The 18,054-nt window shown below is 41.0% G+C and overlaps 1 protein-coding gene across 2 annotated transcripts; it reads right to left on the bottom strand.

Annotated features, from left to right (window-relative positions):
• Positions 1-48: 48 nt before the first annotated feature.
• Positions 49-16,968, bottom strand: FETUB (fetuin B). 2 transcript variants are annotated; one of them, XM_003894697.5, is made up of 8 exons: positions 16,663-16,968; positions 12,027-12,252; positions 11,570-11,680; positions 10,139-10,226; positions 7,777-7,946; positions 6,651-6,752; positions 1,699-1,782; positions 49-736 (listed from the first exon to the last, which is right to left on the bottom strand). In XM_003894697.5, exons 2-8 carry the CDS (start codon positions 12,249-12,251, stop codon positions 368-370), a joined length of 1,149 nt encoding a protein of 382 aa, XP_003894746.1. In that variant the 5' UTR covers position 12,252; positions 16,663-16,968; the 3' UTR covers positions 49-367. The 2 variants fall into 2 exon arrangements, with proteins under 2 accessions (XP_003894746.1, XP_003894745.1); XM_003894696.2 differs by lacking the exon at positions 16,663-16,968 and having other exon boundaries at positions 12,027-12,348.
• Positions 16,969-18,054: the final 1,086 nt, after the last annotated feature.

The following is an 18,054-nucleotide window of genomic DNA, read 5'->3' on the forward strand; positions in this document are numbered from 1 at the left end:
TTGTCTCTACTCACGCAATGCTTTCATGCTGAGATTTGAGCACACATATACTGCTGAAAGGATAAGTATCTTTATAAGTGAGTGGCTGGAGACATAAGAGAGGCATCTCTCCATGGCATGAGACTCCTCAGTTTAGGAGGGGATGCAGCCCAGGGTACAAGGCAGTGTACAGGGTAGAGTGCAGCCCAAGCAGGGGGTTCAGTCTCATTATTTCCAATCCCAGTCAACATGCTGAGGCGAAGAAGAGTCAAAAAGGTGTCCTTCATTAGCCACTCTCTACGTGTGCATGCTCTGTCTCTGTCCATTGTCCCCATTGCCTCCCATTTCATGGGTGCACCATGCCCCTACAGAAGACTCTGTGTGATTCTCACGGCGGAAGGACAAGAGGGCTGGCATCCTGGGCTGGCCCAGGGCACTCAGCAGTGCGTGCTTTTTCTCTGGGGAAAGGCAGGACAACCACCTTCTTCTCCATAGGCTCCAGGAAGAGGAAGGAAAGATCCAGGGTTTCTCCCTGGGGATTCGTGGTTAGATCCAGATGCACAGGAAAGGCCTCCTGAGGGTCCTTTTCCTGGGAATTTTTATCATCCAAGTCAGGAAGATATTGGACAGATCCTCTTGGCCCAGCTTTGGAGGGGGAGTCTGTGGGGGGTGTGTTTTTCTGCTGGGATTCTTCCACCTTGGAAAGGTTTATAGGTTTCTGGTGAACAGCAGAGTTTTCACTTCCAGTGGCTGGAGCCTGGAACGAGAACATTTTTAAATGCAGAGTTCCACAGGGAAAGTCCTCCCATGCCTAGTACCAGCCTAAGCTGATCTGTGCCCTTCCGTTGGAACATTTTAAAGGGAGAGTAGGTAGAGGGATGGGCCTCCTGGTGAAAGGGTTAAAAAACAAAACAGATAACAGCTGGGGGAACCAAGACCTGTAGAAACTTGACTGTGAGACTGTGAGTCTCACAATTTCAGAGCTGAATAATGGCCCAGAGAGGTTCAATGACTCACTCGAAGTCTCCAGCAAGCTATCTTTCTGTTCCCAGTAGTGGCAGCAGCAGGGGCCTTTCCTTGATTGTTTATTCTGCACCAGGCCTTGTACAGCACCCTTCATTCAGGTCCTTTCATTTGCTTCTCACAAGAATTGGAATGATGCAGTGTTGCAATCCCAGTTTATAAATGAGGCAACCAAAACTCAAATAGGTAAGTATGTGCCTGTTACATAGCTCACAGGTACCAGAGCAAAACTGGATCCCAAGTGTCCTGTTTCAACTGCCTTAAATATACCAGGCACAAATACACCTCAAATATAAACTGTCTCTCAAATGTAACAGGCTACCTTATAATAAGTGCGCAATAAACACTTCTGGAAAGGGATTGAACATTTTCTTGGAAATAACTTCTCCCTGTGGCTTGAGGTAAGGTTTCTTTGGGACACTGAATTTAATGTCTCAGAGGCTTGAATCACATCCAAGCCAGCAGTTCTCTGTTTCTGAATTTGTCTGGCTTATTCTGCAGGACCATATTGTGACTAAAACAAGGCTTAACAGGTCTTTGACTAGCTATCCTGTGGGTGTGGCCTCAGGGTAGCCTGCGGAAAGTGGTGAGCAAGGTGGTTGGGAAAATCAAAGGAAGGAGGGTAAGGTAGTGGCAGGTAACTATCGATAATCTGCTCTTCTTCACAGAAAGACAGGCAATTAGATTGAAAAATACCTGTGATTCAAAGAAGTCACAAGTCACAGAGACAAGTTTTGCCCAGGGTTTTCGGATCAGAGAACCTTTGCAAAGACCAGCAGGCTAAATGACAGAGAAAATACAATGTCATGTGAGTATTACCAGTGATCATAGATGGAAATCAACTAGCTTTGTGCTTGTGTAGATACACAGCCAATCAACATTTTTATGCTTCTACTATGTAATGGGTAGACTCTGAGTCAATTCTTTCTAGATCACCCCTACCAAGAAAACATCCAAATTAGGCTAAATTGCTTCAAATAATGAGAAACTCCGTATTTCTTGAGGAATGAAACTCTGTTTACTAAACAAATTCTTTGTGTTGAGTGGAAAGTTATGTCTATACAGATTCTACCTCTTGGCCTTAGTTCTACCCTTGGGTCAGCTAGAAAACGTGTTTTCATCTTTTATGTAGCAGCCCTTTAAGTATGTTTCACCTGAGATTTCTCTTCTCAGACAAAACCACTCTCAGCTCCTTAAATTTCTCTTTACTTAAAAGTAAAGTAGCTTTGTTTCCTTATTACAAATGTAATAGTTAGAATATAGATAAATAAAAGAAAATAAAGACCTGTAAATTGCCTGAAAGATACTTGTTACCTGCAGTGATTTGATTTCTTTTCTTCCAATCTTTTGTTGTATGCATATACATTTTTCTTCTACAAAATAGTCATATTATATTTATTACTTTATAACTCTATTTTGTCACTTAACAATATATTGTAAAAACCCTTTTATGGCATTGAATGGTCTTCTAGGGTTTTTAAAAGAATGGCTACCTAGTATTCCTCTGTGATGTTTAACAAGCTCTCTTTTGTTGGACAGCTAGATTGAATCTAATTTTTCTGTTATTTAAACATTGAAGGTACATCTTTTCATGTATTCCTAGTTACTTCCTTAGGGTAAATTCCTAGAAGAGGAGTTTTAGAGTCATACAGTGTGTACTTTTCAAGCATAAATAGAATATTACAATAAAATGTTGCCTCAATTTCTAAAGAAGAGCTCTTAAGTATATCCGCATAAAATTTACTAAATTTGTCTAAAAATAAACTAAAAATAGAACTACCATTTAATCCAGCAATCCCACTACTGGTTATCTATCCCCCGACCCTCACCAAAAAAGAAACTACTATAAGAAAAAGACAACTGCACTCGTATATTTATCACAGCACTATTCATAATAGCAAATATGTGAAGCCAATGTTGTGTCCATCAACGGATGATTAGATTTAAATGTGATGTGTGTGTGTGCGCGCACACACCATGGAATACTGCTCAGCTATAAAAAAGAATAATACCATGTCCTTTGCATCAACATGGATGGAACTGGAGGCCATTATCCTAAGTGAAATGACTCAGAAACAAAAAGCCAAAATCCACATGTTCTCACTCAAAAGTGGAAGCTAAAGAAAGGGTATACATGGACACAAAGTGGAGTAACAGACACTGAAGACTCCAAAAGGTGGGAGGGTGGTGAGGGATGAAATACCATCCTGAGCTGGGCGCGGTGGCTCACGCCTGTAATCCCAGCACTTTGGGAGGCTGAGGCAGGTGGATCACTTGAGGTCAGGAGTTCGAGACCAGCCTGGTCAACATGGTGAAACCCTGTGCCTACTAAAAGTATAAAAATTAGCCAGGTGAGGTGGCAGGTGCCTGTAGTCCCAGCTACTTGGGAGGCTGAGGCAAGAGAATCGCTTGAACCCAGGAGGTAGAGGTTTACAGTAAGCTGAGATTGTGCCTCTGCACTCCAGCCTGGGTGACAGAGCAAGATTTGGTCTCAAAAAAAAAAAAAAAAAAAAAAAAAAACCACAAAAAACACAAAACAAAAAAAACCCACCCTGAATACAACGTACACTATTAGAGTGATGGATACACTAAAAACCCAGACTTCACCTCTATGCAATATATTCATGTAAGAAAACTGCACTTGTATCCCTAAATCCACAAAAAGAAAAAAAGTGTCTAAACAGATTGCCTAAATATTACTCTGTCACTCAGCTCCAGAGCATATGAAAAAAGACTAGAAATTCCTTAAAGTGGGAAAATCCATTAAAGTATGAAGTGTCTGGGGAATGGTGCTTCAGCCTTTCCCTTCTCTTCATCACAAAATCACAAAGAGGAGGGGCTCTCAGAGAACCTTCTGGAGAAATTACAGGTACTTGCACCAAGGAGACCTGGCCACTCCCACCCTAGCTAGGATTTGCTGAGCTACCAAAGTTCACAGGCCTACCTGGTGCTGACACTAGAGTGGATCACAAAGGGAGTTTATGAGTGTGCTGAACATGTGAGCCCTAGAGGCTGGGAACACATGTGGCATCCAGATTTAAAAGGGAGAAGTAAAAAGCTATCTCTTTCCAGGTGACATGATCATATAGAAAATCCTAAGAAATCCACTAGCAAACTATTAGAACTAATAAATGAGTTCATCAAGGTTACAGCATATAAGATCAATATAAAAAGTCAATTGTCTTTCAACACACTTTCAATGAACAATCCAAAACTGAAATTAAGAAGACAGTTTCATTACATTAGCATCAAAGAGAACAAAATATTCGGAGAGTAAATTTACCAAAATAAATGAAAAGTTTGTACACTGAGAACTACAAAACTTTGTCGAAATAAATTAAATGAGTTCTAAACAAATGGAAAGATACCACATATTCATGGATTTGAAAACTTAATATTGTTAAGATGACAGTACTTTTGACGTTGATGTACAGATTCAATACAATCAAATGTATCAAATTTCCAAATGCCTTTTTAAAAATAGAAATTGGCAAACTGGTCCTAAAATCAGCGTGAAAATTCAAGACATTCAGGATACCCAAAGCAATCTTGAACAAGAAGCACAAATAGGAGGACTTAAATGTTCCAATCTCAAAATGTACTACAAAGCTATATAGTATTCAAGACAGTGTTATACCGGTATAAGCTTAGAAGTGTAGATCAATGGAATAAAATTGAGACTAAAGAAATAAACTCTTACATTTATGGTCAATTGATCTTCAAGAAGTATGCCAAGACAACGACATGGGGGAAAGAATAGTTTTTTTTAACAAATAGTGCTGGAAAAATTGGATGTTTGTATGCAAAAGAAAGTTGAACTCCCTGCCTCACACATGTACAAAAACTCAAAATGTGCCATAGGCCTACATATAGGGGCTTATTTCTTTACTTTCAATTTTATTCCAATTGATCTACATATCATTCTCATACCACCAAGACGTTTTCTTAAATACTGTAGTTTTGTAGTAAGTTTTGAGTTTGGGAAGTATGTCTTCCTATTTTTTTTGTTGTTGTTGTTCAAGATTATTTTGGCATTCTGGATCCCTTGCATTTTTACACATAGAAATCTTGGTGATTATGGATTAGGCAATGATTTCTTAGATATGACATTAAAAGCACATTCAAAATAAGAAAAAATATATAAAAATAGAACTTCATCAAAATTTAAAACTTCTCTATTTCAAAGAACATTGTCAGGAAAGTGAATAGACAATGCAGAGAATGAGAGAAAATACTTAAAAACATGTATCTGATAAGGACATTGTATCCAGAATATGTAAAGACTCTTATTATTCGACAATGAAAAGACAAGCAACTGGATTTTAAGTGGGCAAATGATTTGTGTAGACATTTTTCCAAAGAAAACATACTAATAGATAATAAACACAATGAAAGATGTTCAACATCATTAGTTATTAGGAAAATGCAAATAAAAATCATGATGAGATACCAATTCATGCCCAGTAGGATGGCTACAACCAAAAGAAAGATCATAATAGGTGTTGGCAAAGATGTAGAGAAATTGAAACCCTCATACATTGCTGATGGGATTGCAAAACTGACGCAGTCACAGTGGAAAACAGTATAGCAGTGAAAGGGTTAAACATGGAGGGTTTTTTTTGTTGTTGTTGTTGTTTTCCATATGACAAAAACTCCACTCTAGGTATATACTCAAGAGAAATGGAAACATATGTGTACATAAAAACTTGTACACTTGTTCATAGCAGGAAACAATTCAAATGTCTATCAACTGATAGATGGATAAACAATAAACAATATCCATGCAATAAAATATTATTTGCTAAGGAAGAGGTAAAACTACATCTATTTATAGATGGAGAAGCTTTGAGAACACTATGCTAAGTGAAAGAAGCCAGAATCAAAAGACCATATGCTGTAGGATTCCATTTATATGAAATGTCCAGAATAGGCAAAGCCATAGAAACAGAAGGTAGGTAAGTGGTTTCCAGGGCCTTGGTAAGGTGGCAATGGGAAATGACTGTTAGTGGGCACGAGATTTCTTTTGAGGCTGATGAAAATATCTAAAATAAGAAAGTGGCGATGGTAGCGCAACTCTGTGAACATACTAAAAACTGCTGAACTGTACACCTTAAATGGATTAATTTTACAGTGTATGAATTATTTCTTAATAAAGCTGTTACTGTAAGTAAATGAGAGGAAAGTATTCTTGGTGCATTTTGCCCAGTTGCACTCCAACACATTGTGCCAGGTTAAATTCCCACCAGTTGTGTTTCAGATGGCTTCAAGGCATACTTTCCTTCTTGGATGCCTCTTTGAATGAAGGCCTATTTGACTTTGTCCTTCTTAAAGAGTGGTCCAAGGAATGGAACACCATGCTGTATTACAAACGTAACTGGATTGCATTAGACCAAAGCAGGGCCATTACCCATCACTGAGATGTCTGTGTTTTACAGCTCTATATAATCACTTTTGCAACTGCTGATGAAAATTGCACTTACAATTGAATGCAGTCTGGATCTGTCTAATCTCTAACTAGTCTAACTTGCTCCTTGAGGGGAAGAAAAGCATCTCATGCCTTATGACACCTCATATGTAATTTATGCTCCACAAACACTTAGAGATGATCTGTGAACACTCAAATTATGAAGACATTCAGGAAAACTCACCACAGAGTCGGAGGACTGAAGTGAACAGCTGCTGGTCTGGGATTTGGTACACGGTGATTCTTTAATTAAGTATTCCACAAAGTAAGAAGGGCCAACCACCCACTGTTATGAGACAAGAGCTGAGATGTAAAAATCAAACATTTCTGCCTGGGGAGAAGACTCAGGTTTGACAGCATTATATCTACAGAAACAGTACATCACCAGAGGCATTGTCAAGGCACATATCTGTTGTTCTGCAAATCCCCACACTGATCAAACCATGTACCATGATTTAGTTATTAAAAAAACATAATCTCACACCTTTCTTCCCTTCTTTAAGATTTGAATGGGCCCTAAACACCTTCTTTTGATTTATTTTTCCTCATGTAGAATTATCTTTTAGATTTTTCTGCTTATGAAAGAAATATCAGGCCAGGTACAGTGGTTCATGCCTGTAATCCCGGCACTTTGGGAGACCAAGGCGGGTGGATTGTTTTGAGTCCAGGAGTTCGAGACCAGCCTGTGCAACATAGTGAGACCCAATCTCTACAAAAAATACAAAATTAGCCAGGTGTGGTGGTATGCACCTGGAGTCTCAGCTATTTGAGAGGCGGAGGTACAAGGACTGCTTGAGTCCACCCTGGGTGACAGAGTGTCTCTGTCTCAAAAAGTAAAAAGAAAGAAATAGAGAGGGAGAGAGAGAGAAAGAAGGAAAGAAATCTACATAATTTAAATACAAATGAGCCTTCATTTTCCCTAATCCATAAAATTCAACACCCACTCTAGGCCTTAAAATAGAGTAAAAGTGATGTTGTAAAATGGTCCATAATCAGTCACATTTGAGAATACAGCAGTAAGTGGTAAACTTATGGACAATCCCCCAGGGAGACTAGGAGTTCATTTCTCTTCTTGCCTTAAGGTTAGGGAAGCAAAATCAAGCCACCTGACTCTTGTAGAAATGCCATGGAATCACTTAGAAACTGAAGCATGATAGAGTGGGCATCAGGTCTATCAAAGTGGGGAAAGTAGAGAAAGGTATTTTGGTTCTAATCAAAATGAGGGCCTTGACATTCTCCTCTCAGCTTAGGAACCTACAGCAACAGTTATGAGACACACTGTGTAATTGGCTTGAGCAGTTTAGCCTTACCTGGCTAGAAGCCCTGGTGACTTTGAAGAGAGAATACTGCTTGGATGTGCTCTCATTGTTGTATTTCGCAAGAGACTCAGTGGCAGCCTCCAGCACTTCGTCACTGGAAAGGTCAGTGGATGTGGGTGCTGGGCAGTCAGGGCATGTCCTGTGAATCTTTGGTTTTGAAACTGTTGATGCCAATAACATAAGTTTTAAAATATTATTAATTTTCAAAAAATCATGTGACTGTAAAGAGGTAAGGATGGGGCGAGGAAGACATTTTCTGGGATAGAAGTTAGCTGTCAGCAGTGTTTTCTGTAATGACCGTGTATTGCTTTCACGATTAAAAAAGAGACCAAAGCAAAGTTTTCATCTCACACACATTTACTCTGAGAATTTTGTTCAAAGACACGTAATATAGTATATTAAAACAGGACCTTTTCCTCCAACTAGTTCAATATCTTTTCTCATTATTGACTCTGTAAAGTAGACTGAGTGTCTTCAGAGGTTGGGAGTTCATTACTACCACACCTTATTTACCTTGCAGTTCCTAACACTGAACATCATATCTGATACATAGGAAGTGCTTAGTAAATGCTTGTAGAATGTATGGATAAGTGAAAGACATAGTAGAAGGTGGAAGCGCACCCTATTTGGTTAGAAATGCAAGTGAGATCTATCAAAGGATACAAAATTACAGCTAGATGGGGGATAAATTCAAGTGTTCTAGACCACTGTAGGATGACTACAGTTAACAATAAGATAAAATTTCAAATAGCTAGAAGCAGGATATTGAATATTCCCAACACAAGGAAGTGATAAAGGTTTGAGATGATGGATATACTAATAACCTAATCCGATCACAATACAGTATATATATGGAAATATCACTATATATGCTATAAATATGTACTACTATTTATCAATAAAAAATAAAAATAAATAATTTTGTTTTTAAGAAGAAAAATGCAAGTGAGTCTGAAAACAAAATTGATCAAGTCATTGTGTGACTGGATAGAATGATCACCCCAAGCACAGCCAGATTTCTGTTTGGGAGGAGCTGAGGGCAGCAAGCCTAGTGTGAAAGTCAGGATACAGAATTTATCTTGAAGCTGCTTTTGCAGAGCAAACACATAGTTTTTAGTAATTCTGTATTTATCTGCATGCACTTGGGGACTGGTGGAGATAATGGGGGACTTACATCCACAGCTTGTCACTCCTGAATCATCACCACCTGTCACTTCCTGATCTTCCGTAGCTCTGATGCCTATGACTTCCATTTAAGTCCTGAGACTGTTTGCTATTTGCTGTCCTAATTTATTTTAGGTGAATCTTGCCTTCACAACCAGGAATCTTAAACTGTGCCTAACAAAATGTTTGCTCGCTTGCCTTGTTATTCAAAGCAACCAGCAGCATTCTCATCTCCTGGAGGTTATTACAGATGCAGGATCTCAGGCCCTGACCCCGACCTATGGAATCAGAATCTACACTTGCACGGGATCCACCAGGGGAGCGACACACATGTAGTTGTTCGACAGGGGACCAAATTCTGTTTTCCCGCACTGTGGATGCTCTCTTTCCAAAGACTTTCCCTTGAAAAAAGGAAGGTCCCAAATGAATGCACGTGCATATTTCAACTGTCATTAAGTTTCAGCTTCATTTCTAGTCCAATTATTTACTTAACAACATTACCGACACCTTCTACTTGGTGGGAACTGAGGAAGGGTGCAGCTGGAGGAAGAAAGGAGAAACTATTCTACATGATATAAGATATGCGACCCCCAAATCAAGGCAGTGCATTATGTGTTCCCTGAGTAGTTTAGACAAAGTTGTATAGGAATGCAGATTGCAAAAGCACCATTCCTTTCTAGAATAGAGAACACTATGGAAGAAGCGGTGGTGGTCCTTAAAGAATAGGTATGTTCCAAGGTCAGAGGTCATTAGGGAGGGCATGCTCAGCAGAGGGAGAGGCACAAGCAAGACGCAGAGACTGGAAAGTGCAGTGCATGTTCAGAAAACAATGTGACATCCAGTAGAATGGAGTGTAGAGTTGGTGTAGTCTGGGAAATAATGGCAGAGATAGTAAGAAAGGAAGCCTGAGGAACAGTCATAGAAATTATACCATTTATTTCAGACTGAAAATTTAAGATCTGATGCAGCATATAAATGTAGAGGTAATTGAGTAAGATATACTGTGGGAAGAGGAGCAATATAGGATGAACTTCAGTAAGGAGGTAAGTACTGGAAATATTAAGAAATTGGCATTAAGAATAAACAGCAAATAAGAATGAGAGATACCCTACACACTCTTGGCAAAGACCTGGTTAAGTACTCTTTTCCATCCTTTATTAAAACTAACAAAATCATAGTGATTGCTTACCTGGGCGAAGAGTACAGTTATAAGCAGCTAAATAGAGAACTCTACTTGGTTTGTTGTTATAAAATATTGCTTTGCATTGACCATAAACCTGAAACCAACAAATACATTTTATGACATAGTGAATGCAATTATGAGTTTTTAAAATACCTCCAAAATTAAAGTCAGACATTTTCTTTTAAAGTAATTAGAAACTTAAGAACAAATTCTGTGGTTTTGGCTGGGAGGAACTGCAGTTGATGATCAAACTGTTTAACCTTTTCCTAGGACACAGCTAGAATATGTTTCCCAGCCTCCCCAACAGGTGTGACTGTGTATAATTGAGTTCTAACCACAGGAAGGTGAGCAGAAATGAGGTATAACCATTTCCAGATCTGGCTCATAAGGGTCTCCCACGTTCTCACTGTCCTCAACGCTCTTTCTCTGTGCACAGCTTGATACACATGAGCAGGTAACCATGAAAGTCATGAGCTGAGGCTGGCAGAGTCTAGAGCCACAGTGTGGAATAAACTTGGATCTCAAATTACCCCTGGAGCAAAGCCCCCATCTAATCAGGAACTTCTACTTTCAACTTTCCATGCATGAGAAATGGACTTCTATCATGTTAGAGTCAGTATATACTTTTTGCGTGTGTGTTTTAGTAGCTAGTGTCACCATAACAAGTATAATTCACAACAGGATATTCACTTTTCAAAATCAAGGTGGGTGCAGTTTGACCAACTGGTTACATGATTAGGAAAAATATCTTGATCAAATAATTTGCTTCTAAACATTTATATCACTATCCTGCATTCATGTTGTAAAGTTTTATATCAATTAATGAAAATCTTCCCAGGATAATTAAGAATCAAATGAAATGGATTATCTATTTTCAAGTCTCTTCTATGATCGTCTTTAAAAGATTAATTCTGAGGCCCTTTATGTTCTGTAGTTCCAGGAAATCCTTACATGGCACCCTTGAGAGCTTTCATACTGCATATCATCCATTTTCCTCCCCTCAAACCTGGCATCGGTGTTTATTAAAACAAAGGAAAATAAAACAAATAGACAAAGCTCTACCTCCATCACTTCTGCAGTCTACATTAACCCCAAGTCCAGAATATTCACACCTCAGGTCTTTTTCTCACAATTTAAACACTGGTTCAGAGTCTAACGGAAGGTCTTGGAGGTTAAAAAAAAAAAATAACAAATAACTTGGGAGCAACTTTTCCATTCTGTTCTGCATGACCCCAGTGGGACTTCTCAGAAACCCCTCTCATGAGTTATACTTTGTTCTGTCTAGAGCATTAGAATAAGCTCATGGGCACCTGCCAGGAGATTATAAAGTGGGCCATTTAAAAGATGGCAGACATTGAGCACCCTTTACCCTGTAGAAAGAGGGCACTTACTTGCTTTCCATAGGGCCCTTAATGGTTTATAAAAACAAGCACTCACCGATTGATAAAATGGCGTCATTCCACAGTCTCGCCATGCCTTCTTACTGAGCACATGGCAGTCAGTCTCTAGCACATCCAGTGTGAGATAGAACAGAGATCCCAGGTCATCCTGTGGGAAGGGGTAGAGAAATACAACACATTTCACGGGAAGCAGAAACCGAGAAAGACCACACACAAAAAAAACCCTGCTTTATGGGAAAGCCAAAGGATGTTTGTGGAGATACCCTGTAAACCGCTGAATCTGACACAAGTGTCAGAGTAGGATCACTGTTAACACGTGTTTTTACTAACAATAAGTGCATTGTCGCTGACCCTGGCAGAGGATAACAGAGTGTTCTTGGCAGGGCTTCCAATACGGAAAACACCTGCCAACACGTGTCTCTGGGTTCCCTCACCCTGGCCAGTCTCTCCAGCTTGCCCACATCCCTGCCCGAGTGGGGACCGTCATTACTTGCCTGTCTGTGTTCCTGGGCATCGTTCACTCGGTTGAGACTCAGCACATAGCCGTCCTTTCTGTCTTTGTTAATGTCCCGCAGGGCAAAGTCTGCAACTGCTAGCACATCTGAGTCATTGCAGCCTCGGGAGAGCAGAGCCCAGGGGTTGAGGACCGGCAGGGGCGGAGACCTTGCTCCGCAGCACAGGACGAGGGTGCAGAGTGCCAGGCGAAGGAGCAGACCCATTCTGTGGAGAACAAGGCCCAGGATGGGTCAGTTTGTGGAGCTGTAGGGACTGGCCGGCTTGTGAGGCTCTTTAAGGCAGACTTGAGCAGTTCTTTTTATAACTGGAAAAGCTAAACAAGTTGACCTTGAATTCTGGACTTGGATTTTCCTAAGAAAGTACTTTGGATAGAATTTGCCAATGATTCTAACCTTAGACCCTTGAGCAACCTCATATCAACCTGTGCATACAAACAAATTTAAGTTTCCCAACTGTTTCCTGAGAAATCATAACATTTGTTCAAGGCTATTATGATTATATTCTGATTTGCAGATCCCCTCCTGAATAGGAATATGGAGGACTGTCCCATTCTCCCCTGTCCCCTAGCATCTTTGCTGTGGAGATCTCCGTGGCCACTCTAATAATTTTCTCAGGCCCCAGTGGTGCTTGGTGAATTCAGACTTCCTGGCTGACAGTCTGTGTGCAAAGCCCTTGTTAGATCAGGAAGGTGGCGGAACCCCTCAGTCATCTGCCAGAAGCACAGTTGAGATTCGTTAAGCACTTTGGCCATCTGAGTGGAAAATGTTCCACTTATCATCATTTAGGTTATTTTTAAACAATGACTTTACTTAAGAAGAAAAAGTCAAAGAGATATCGAAAGTTCTCACATAATATTTCAAGCCCATTCTTCCTTTTATGCATATGTATGGAAGCAAACTCATTAGGAGACTAAAACCCCATACTCTTGCTAAAAGAAAGATACTGAAGGGTGGCTGGGTGGCGACACATTGGTTGGGACTGTTGCCTTTTTTTTTTTTTTAGCTTCTATTTGTGGTTCAGAAAGGTTCTACTTATTGGGACCATACAAAAGATAATTATCTTTTAAAAACTTTCTATTTCAACAAAAAACACATATCAGCAGTAATCTGTCATGAGAGAAAAGAGACAAAATGGGAAAGGAGCCTCTAGATGAGGTTATCATGGAAGGCATTCTATAAAGCCCTAGTCCATGAGATGAGTAACCACTCCCTAACTCTCTCCCTACTGCTAGCACTTCTTCCTTCTTCCTGTCCCCGCCCAAGGATTCTGTGTTCGAATAATTTTAGGAACTGCTGCATCCCTCTGTGTGCTTGCTGGTACACAGTGGTGGCTATTGTGTAATCCTGATAGTTACTTATAACTCAACAAGCACTTACTGAGCAACTCCACAAACGCCAGGAACTGAGATAAGATTCTGGGGGGAATTGAGGGTTAATAAAACTTTTAAGAATAATTAGATACAGTCTGTTACAGTCTGAATATGTCCCCAAAGTTCACATGTTGGAAACTTTACCCCAGTGTAACAGTGTTGAGAGTTGGGGCCCTTAAGAAGTGATTTGTTCATGAGGGCTCCACCCTCATGAATAGAATATGCCATTATCTTGGAAGTGAGTTCCTGATAAAAGGATGTGTTTGGTCCCCTTCTCTCTTCCTCTCACCTATGTGATGCCTTCCACCATGTTATGATGCAGCATGAAGGCTCTCACCAGGTACAGCCCCTCGATCTCAGACTTCCTAGCCCCCAAAACCTTGAGCCAAAGCAATTTCTGTTCATTATAAATTCCCTGGTCTGTGATATTCTGTTATAACTACACAAAACTAACTGAGGCACAGTCTTAATTAATTTCTGGAGGCAAATAGTTTTTGAGGATTGATTGAAAAACCCAAATCTAAAGATCCCAGCTCCATGGATGTGGGCCGTAGGCATTGTTTTCAAACAGGAACAATACTAGGAAAATGGGTACAGAAACCAGACATTCAGATTCTGGGGCACAACAAAGGTTTAGCTTCAGCCAGTGAGGAGAAAAACATTAATTGAATTTGAGCTATGTGCAGAAGGATGTGGGGCCTGAGGACACAGAACAAAGAGGAGGAGAATGGTCTGGGGCCTGAGGAATATATTAGACTTATATAGGTGAAGGCCATGAGTGCAACTAAAATAAAAGGCAGGACTCAAACAGATAAAAAGATCCATTAACATGGAACTTGTGCACCACCACTTATGCACCTGGGTTTCAACCCAGTCTCAAACAATCTGAGTCAGCCTCCTCCTAGGCTGTGGAGTGTGGGAACTCCGGGAGAGGAAGCAGGGGAAGAGTCCAGCCTTTGGCGTCAGGCAGTCTTGGGTTTAAATTCCACCTCTTCCACTGCACGGTCAGAGGGCCTGTGACACTGGGTGTGCCACACAGCATTTTGTTTCCTTATTTATACAACAATGGCACTCCCAGCATATGTATACATGCACAGTTGCACCCACCTGCAGAAGGAGAATGGAGTTCCTCTTTCCCTAGAAGCCCAACCCAGGTACACTTGTGTTTGGTTCCCATCATATATGGGAACAACTTTAGTACCAGCATGAAAGTTTAGTTTCAGCACAGGAGTGAAGAACAAGGCTATGGAGATAGATCAATCTAGGCTTTGTCGAATCCAGTGCTGTCTAATAGAAATACAATGCAAGTTACATATTTAATTTTAAAATTTCTGGTATCTGCATTCAAAAAGCAGAAAGAAACAGATGATATTAATTTTAACAATATTTTGCTTAACCTATCAATCCAAAATATTATAATTTCCATATGTGACTAACATAAAAATTATGAAAGGCACAGTTTACATTCTTTGTTTCACAATATGGCATACCCCAATTTGGACTAACCACATTTAAGATGCTCAAGAGTTACATGTGGGTACCTTATCAGACAGCCCAGGTCTAGCTCTTGGGAGCCTCAGGCTCCTCCCGTGTAAAAAGGAGTCTCCATCTCCTGAGGTTGCAATACAAACTTATCACAGGGGAAGTATGCAAAGGTGCTTAGCACAGTCTTGGTGCACAGGACGTCCAGAGACAATGTCCGAGGACAGCTGTCAGTGCTGTGACTGTACCCTGTGGTCCTCACTTTGTCTCCCACAGTGCAGATTCTTATGTGACTCTGCCAGTGGCCTTTTTCTGGTTACACTTGAATGGATGCATCTCCAGGTGAACCAGGTTGGGAGAAACAAGGCTGATTTTCCTTGAGTGAGGAGGGACAAGGAGGGGGCTTCCTGGCCTGCCCGCCTCCTGACACAGGTGTGATCCAGGGCGGTGACCTAGGATTATTGATTTGAGAACAAGGAGAGATCAGACAGGTGAGATATTGTTGGCTGCAGAGCTGGGAGACACACAGCATACATGATTAGGCATCCAGAGAATTAGAAATCTAGGTACCAAGTCTTGGCCTAAGGAGACGGGGTGTGTACTTAGCAAAACTGGACAGCAGCCATGGCTCCAAAATACCAGGTGGGTGCTGCCTGGTTCATGATGGTCTCTGCGGCTAGTTGGTGTGTTTCTCTCTCTCTTCCCTTTCCTCCCTTTATCTTTTCTTCCTTCCACAAACACTGAATGAACATCTACTCCATCAACTGCCAAGGCCCAGCACTACATATGACACTGATATGCTTCAGTGTGTGCACAGCCCTGTGCTAAACACTGTGTGTTCCTTCTCTCATGTAAGCCTATGACCAACCGAGGCCTGTAGGTACCACTATTATTCCCATTGTACAGATAAGGAGACTGAGGAAGAGAAAGGTTACATTGCCTGCCTGAGGTCTTACAGTCAGGGTTGGCATCCAACCTACATGGCTTCAGAGAAGAATGCATGGTTCTTGCCCTCAAGGTGTGGATGCTAGGAATGCACCAGAGGGAGAAACTAGTGCTGCTGGGGAAGTCCAGACAGGCTTCCTAGAGGTGGTAACATTCACTCTGGGGCTTGAAGGAATAACAGAGTATGCCTGAGGCATAAGGCAGGGAGCGTATCTAACAGAGCGTTACTTTTCCTGCAGGAGCTGTAAAGGCGAAAACTGTAAATCACATCAGTTACTTTCTATGTCCTTGCAACTTTTGCAGCTGTCTCCTCTGTCATTAGGATAGTATTTGCTACTCCCAATCCACCTGCTAGCCTCAGGGCTGCCTTTTGGCAGTTTGTCCTTGACTCCTTCCTGAAGTATGCTGTGTTTGGAATCTCCCTCTCTCTCTTACTTTTATCAACCATATTTAGACAATGTAAGGAAAAAATCAAAATGTTTAGAATCAAAAATAAAAAAAATTTTCAGAAGCAAAAATATTCTTAGGGCAAATCTGCCTTATAGCATCAAAAGTGGGATTTCCTCCACGAATCCCTATGTCGGTATGGCTAAGAGCACAGGGGTTCAAATCCCAGCTCTGCCACTCATCAGCTGTGTCCAAGGATGGCTTTCTCACATTCTCTGAGGCTACAGCTAATCCACAGGATGGACGTGAAGACCAGGGGGGATTTTATACACTAAGTGCCTGGCATACAGTTTGCCCTTAGTACTTCACCGAAGAAACTCTAAAAGATAAGAAGGGGCAGGTAGGATCTTCAAGCCATATCTCATACTCACAGTTGTGCTGGTTTATGAAAAGATGTCAAGGATGCCGTAGGCGCAGTCCTTTCAGGGAAGCAGCCCCTGAGCCAGGGCCTCAGCTTTGCCAGTCACACCTTCAGGGTTCCTGAGGAGCCAGAGTTGCTCAGGTCTGGGGGCGAGTACACTGACCCTATGCATACGCAACTGATGTATAAGCCAGAAGCCGGTTTGTTAATTTGTACTGGAGACCGATGCCTCTCCTAGTGTCTCTCCAGCTGGGCTGGACAAATGCTGACAACTTCTTCCTCTCTGATTGTCCTTTTATAGCCTGCAAACAGATTGCATCGTCACTTCAGAACACCTGGTAACAATACAGGTGGTTAGCTGGACTCCAGTGCCGGGCATACACCCTGAATCCTGAATTGAAGGCAGGGTGATAAGCAGAAGGCTAAGCTGTAATTAGGTACAGTCTTTTTCTCGGAAGCTGCCCCACACCTTGGACACACTTGGGCTCTTCCCAGATTACTTCATCAACATCTTTACAAGCCAATTCAGAGAGTGCAGCCACCCTGTAGATGGACTGCTTCAACCAGTGCTGCTGGTTCTTATGGGTGTCACTCCCAATGGGTAGTTTTATTGCCAAATTCCATCACAACCAGTACTACCCATACCCTGACCAAAGAAGGAAAGGGGGATTAACACCACTGCCTGCGTACTGTATGCCAGGTACTGTGCTAAGTGTGAGGTATGTACATTTCATCCTATGAGGCTTTGTTGGGAGGTGTCTTCATCCCACTTGACAATCGTGTCACCTCAAAGCATGTGTCCTTTCAAACACCCCACATGTGATAACATCTGCCAAATTAACAGAGCGAGGATCTAACAGCAAACCATATCCTCATGGAGAGGTCACAGCTCTGGCACATTTTCTCTCAGTGGAAACTCAGCTATGATTCAGTTGCTTCTTTCCTGGATTTGTCCCGAATATTGGATATTTTTGAAGTTCTGATGAAGAAATAAAAGTATATGGGTACAAAAATTAACTCAAAATGGATGAAAGATTTAAATGTAAGACCTCAAACTATAAAAATCTTAAAAGAAAACCTAGGAAATACCCTGCTAAATGTCAGCCTTGGCAAAGGGTTTTGGCAGTCCCCAAAAGCAATTACAACAAAAACAAAAATTGAAAGTGGAACTTAATTAAACTAAAGAGATTCTGCACAGCAAAAGAAACTACCAACAGAGTAAACAGACAACCTAAAGATATGGAGAAAATATTCACAAGTTATGCATATGACAATATGCAAAATATGCATATTCTAATATCCAGAATCTGCAGGGAATGTAAATCAACAAACAAAAGTGAACAAACCCCATTAAAAAGTGGGCAAAGTATATGAGCAGACTCTTCTCAGAAGAAGACATACA

The sequence above is a fragment of the Papio anubis genome, chromosome 2, assembly GCF_008728515.1.
Source record: "Papio anubis isolate 15944 chromosome 2, Panubis1.0, whole genome shotgun sequence".
Lineage (NCBI taxonomy): Eukaryota > Metazoa > Chordata > Mammalia > Primates > Cercopithecidae > Papio > Papio anubis.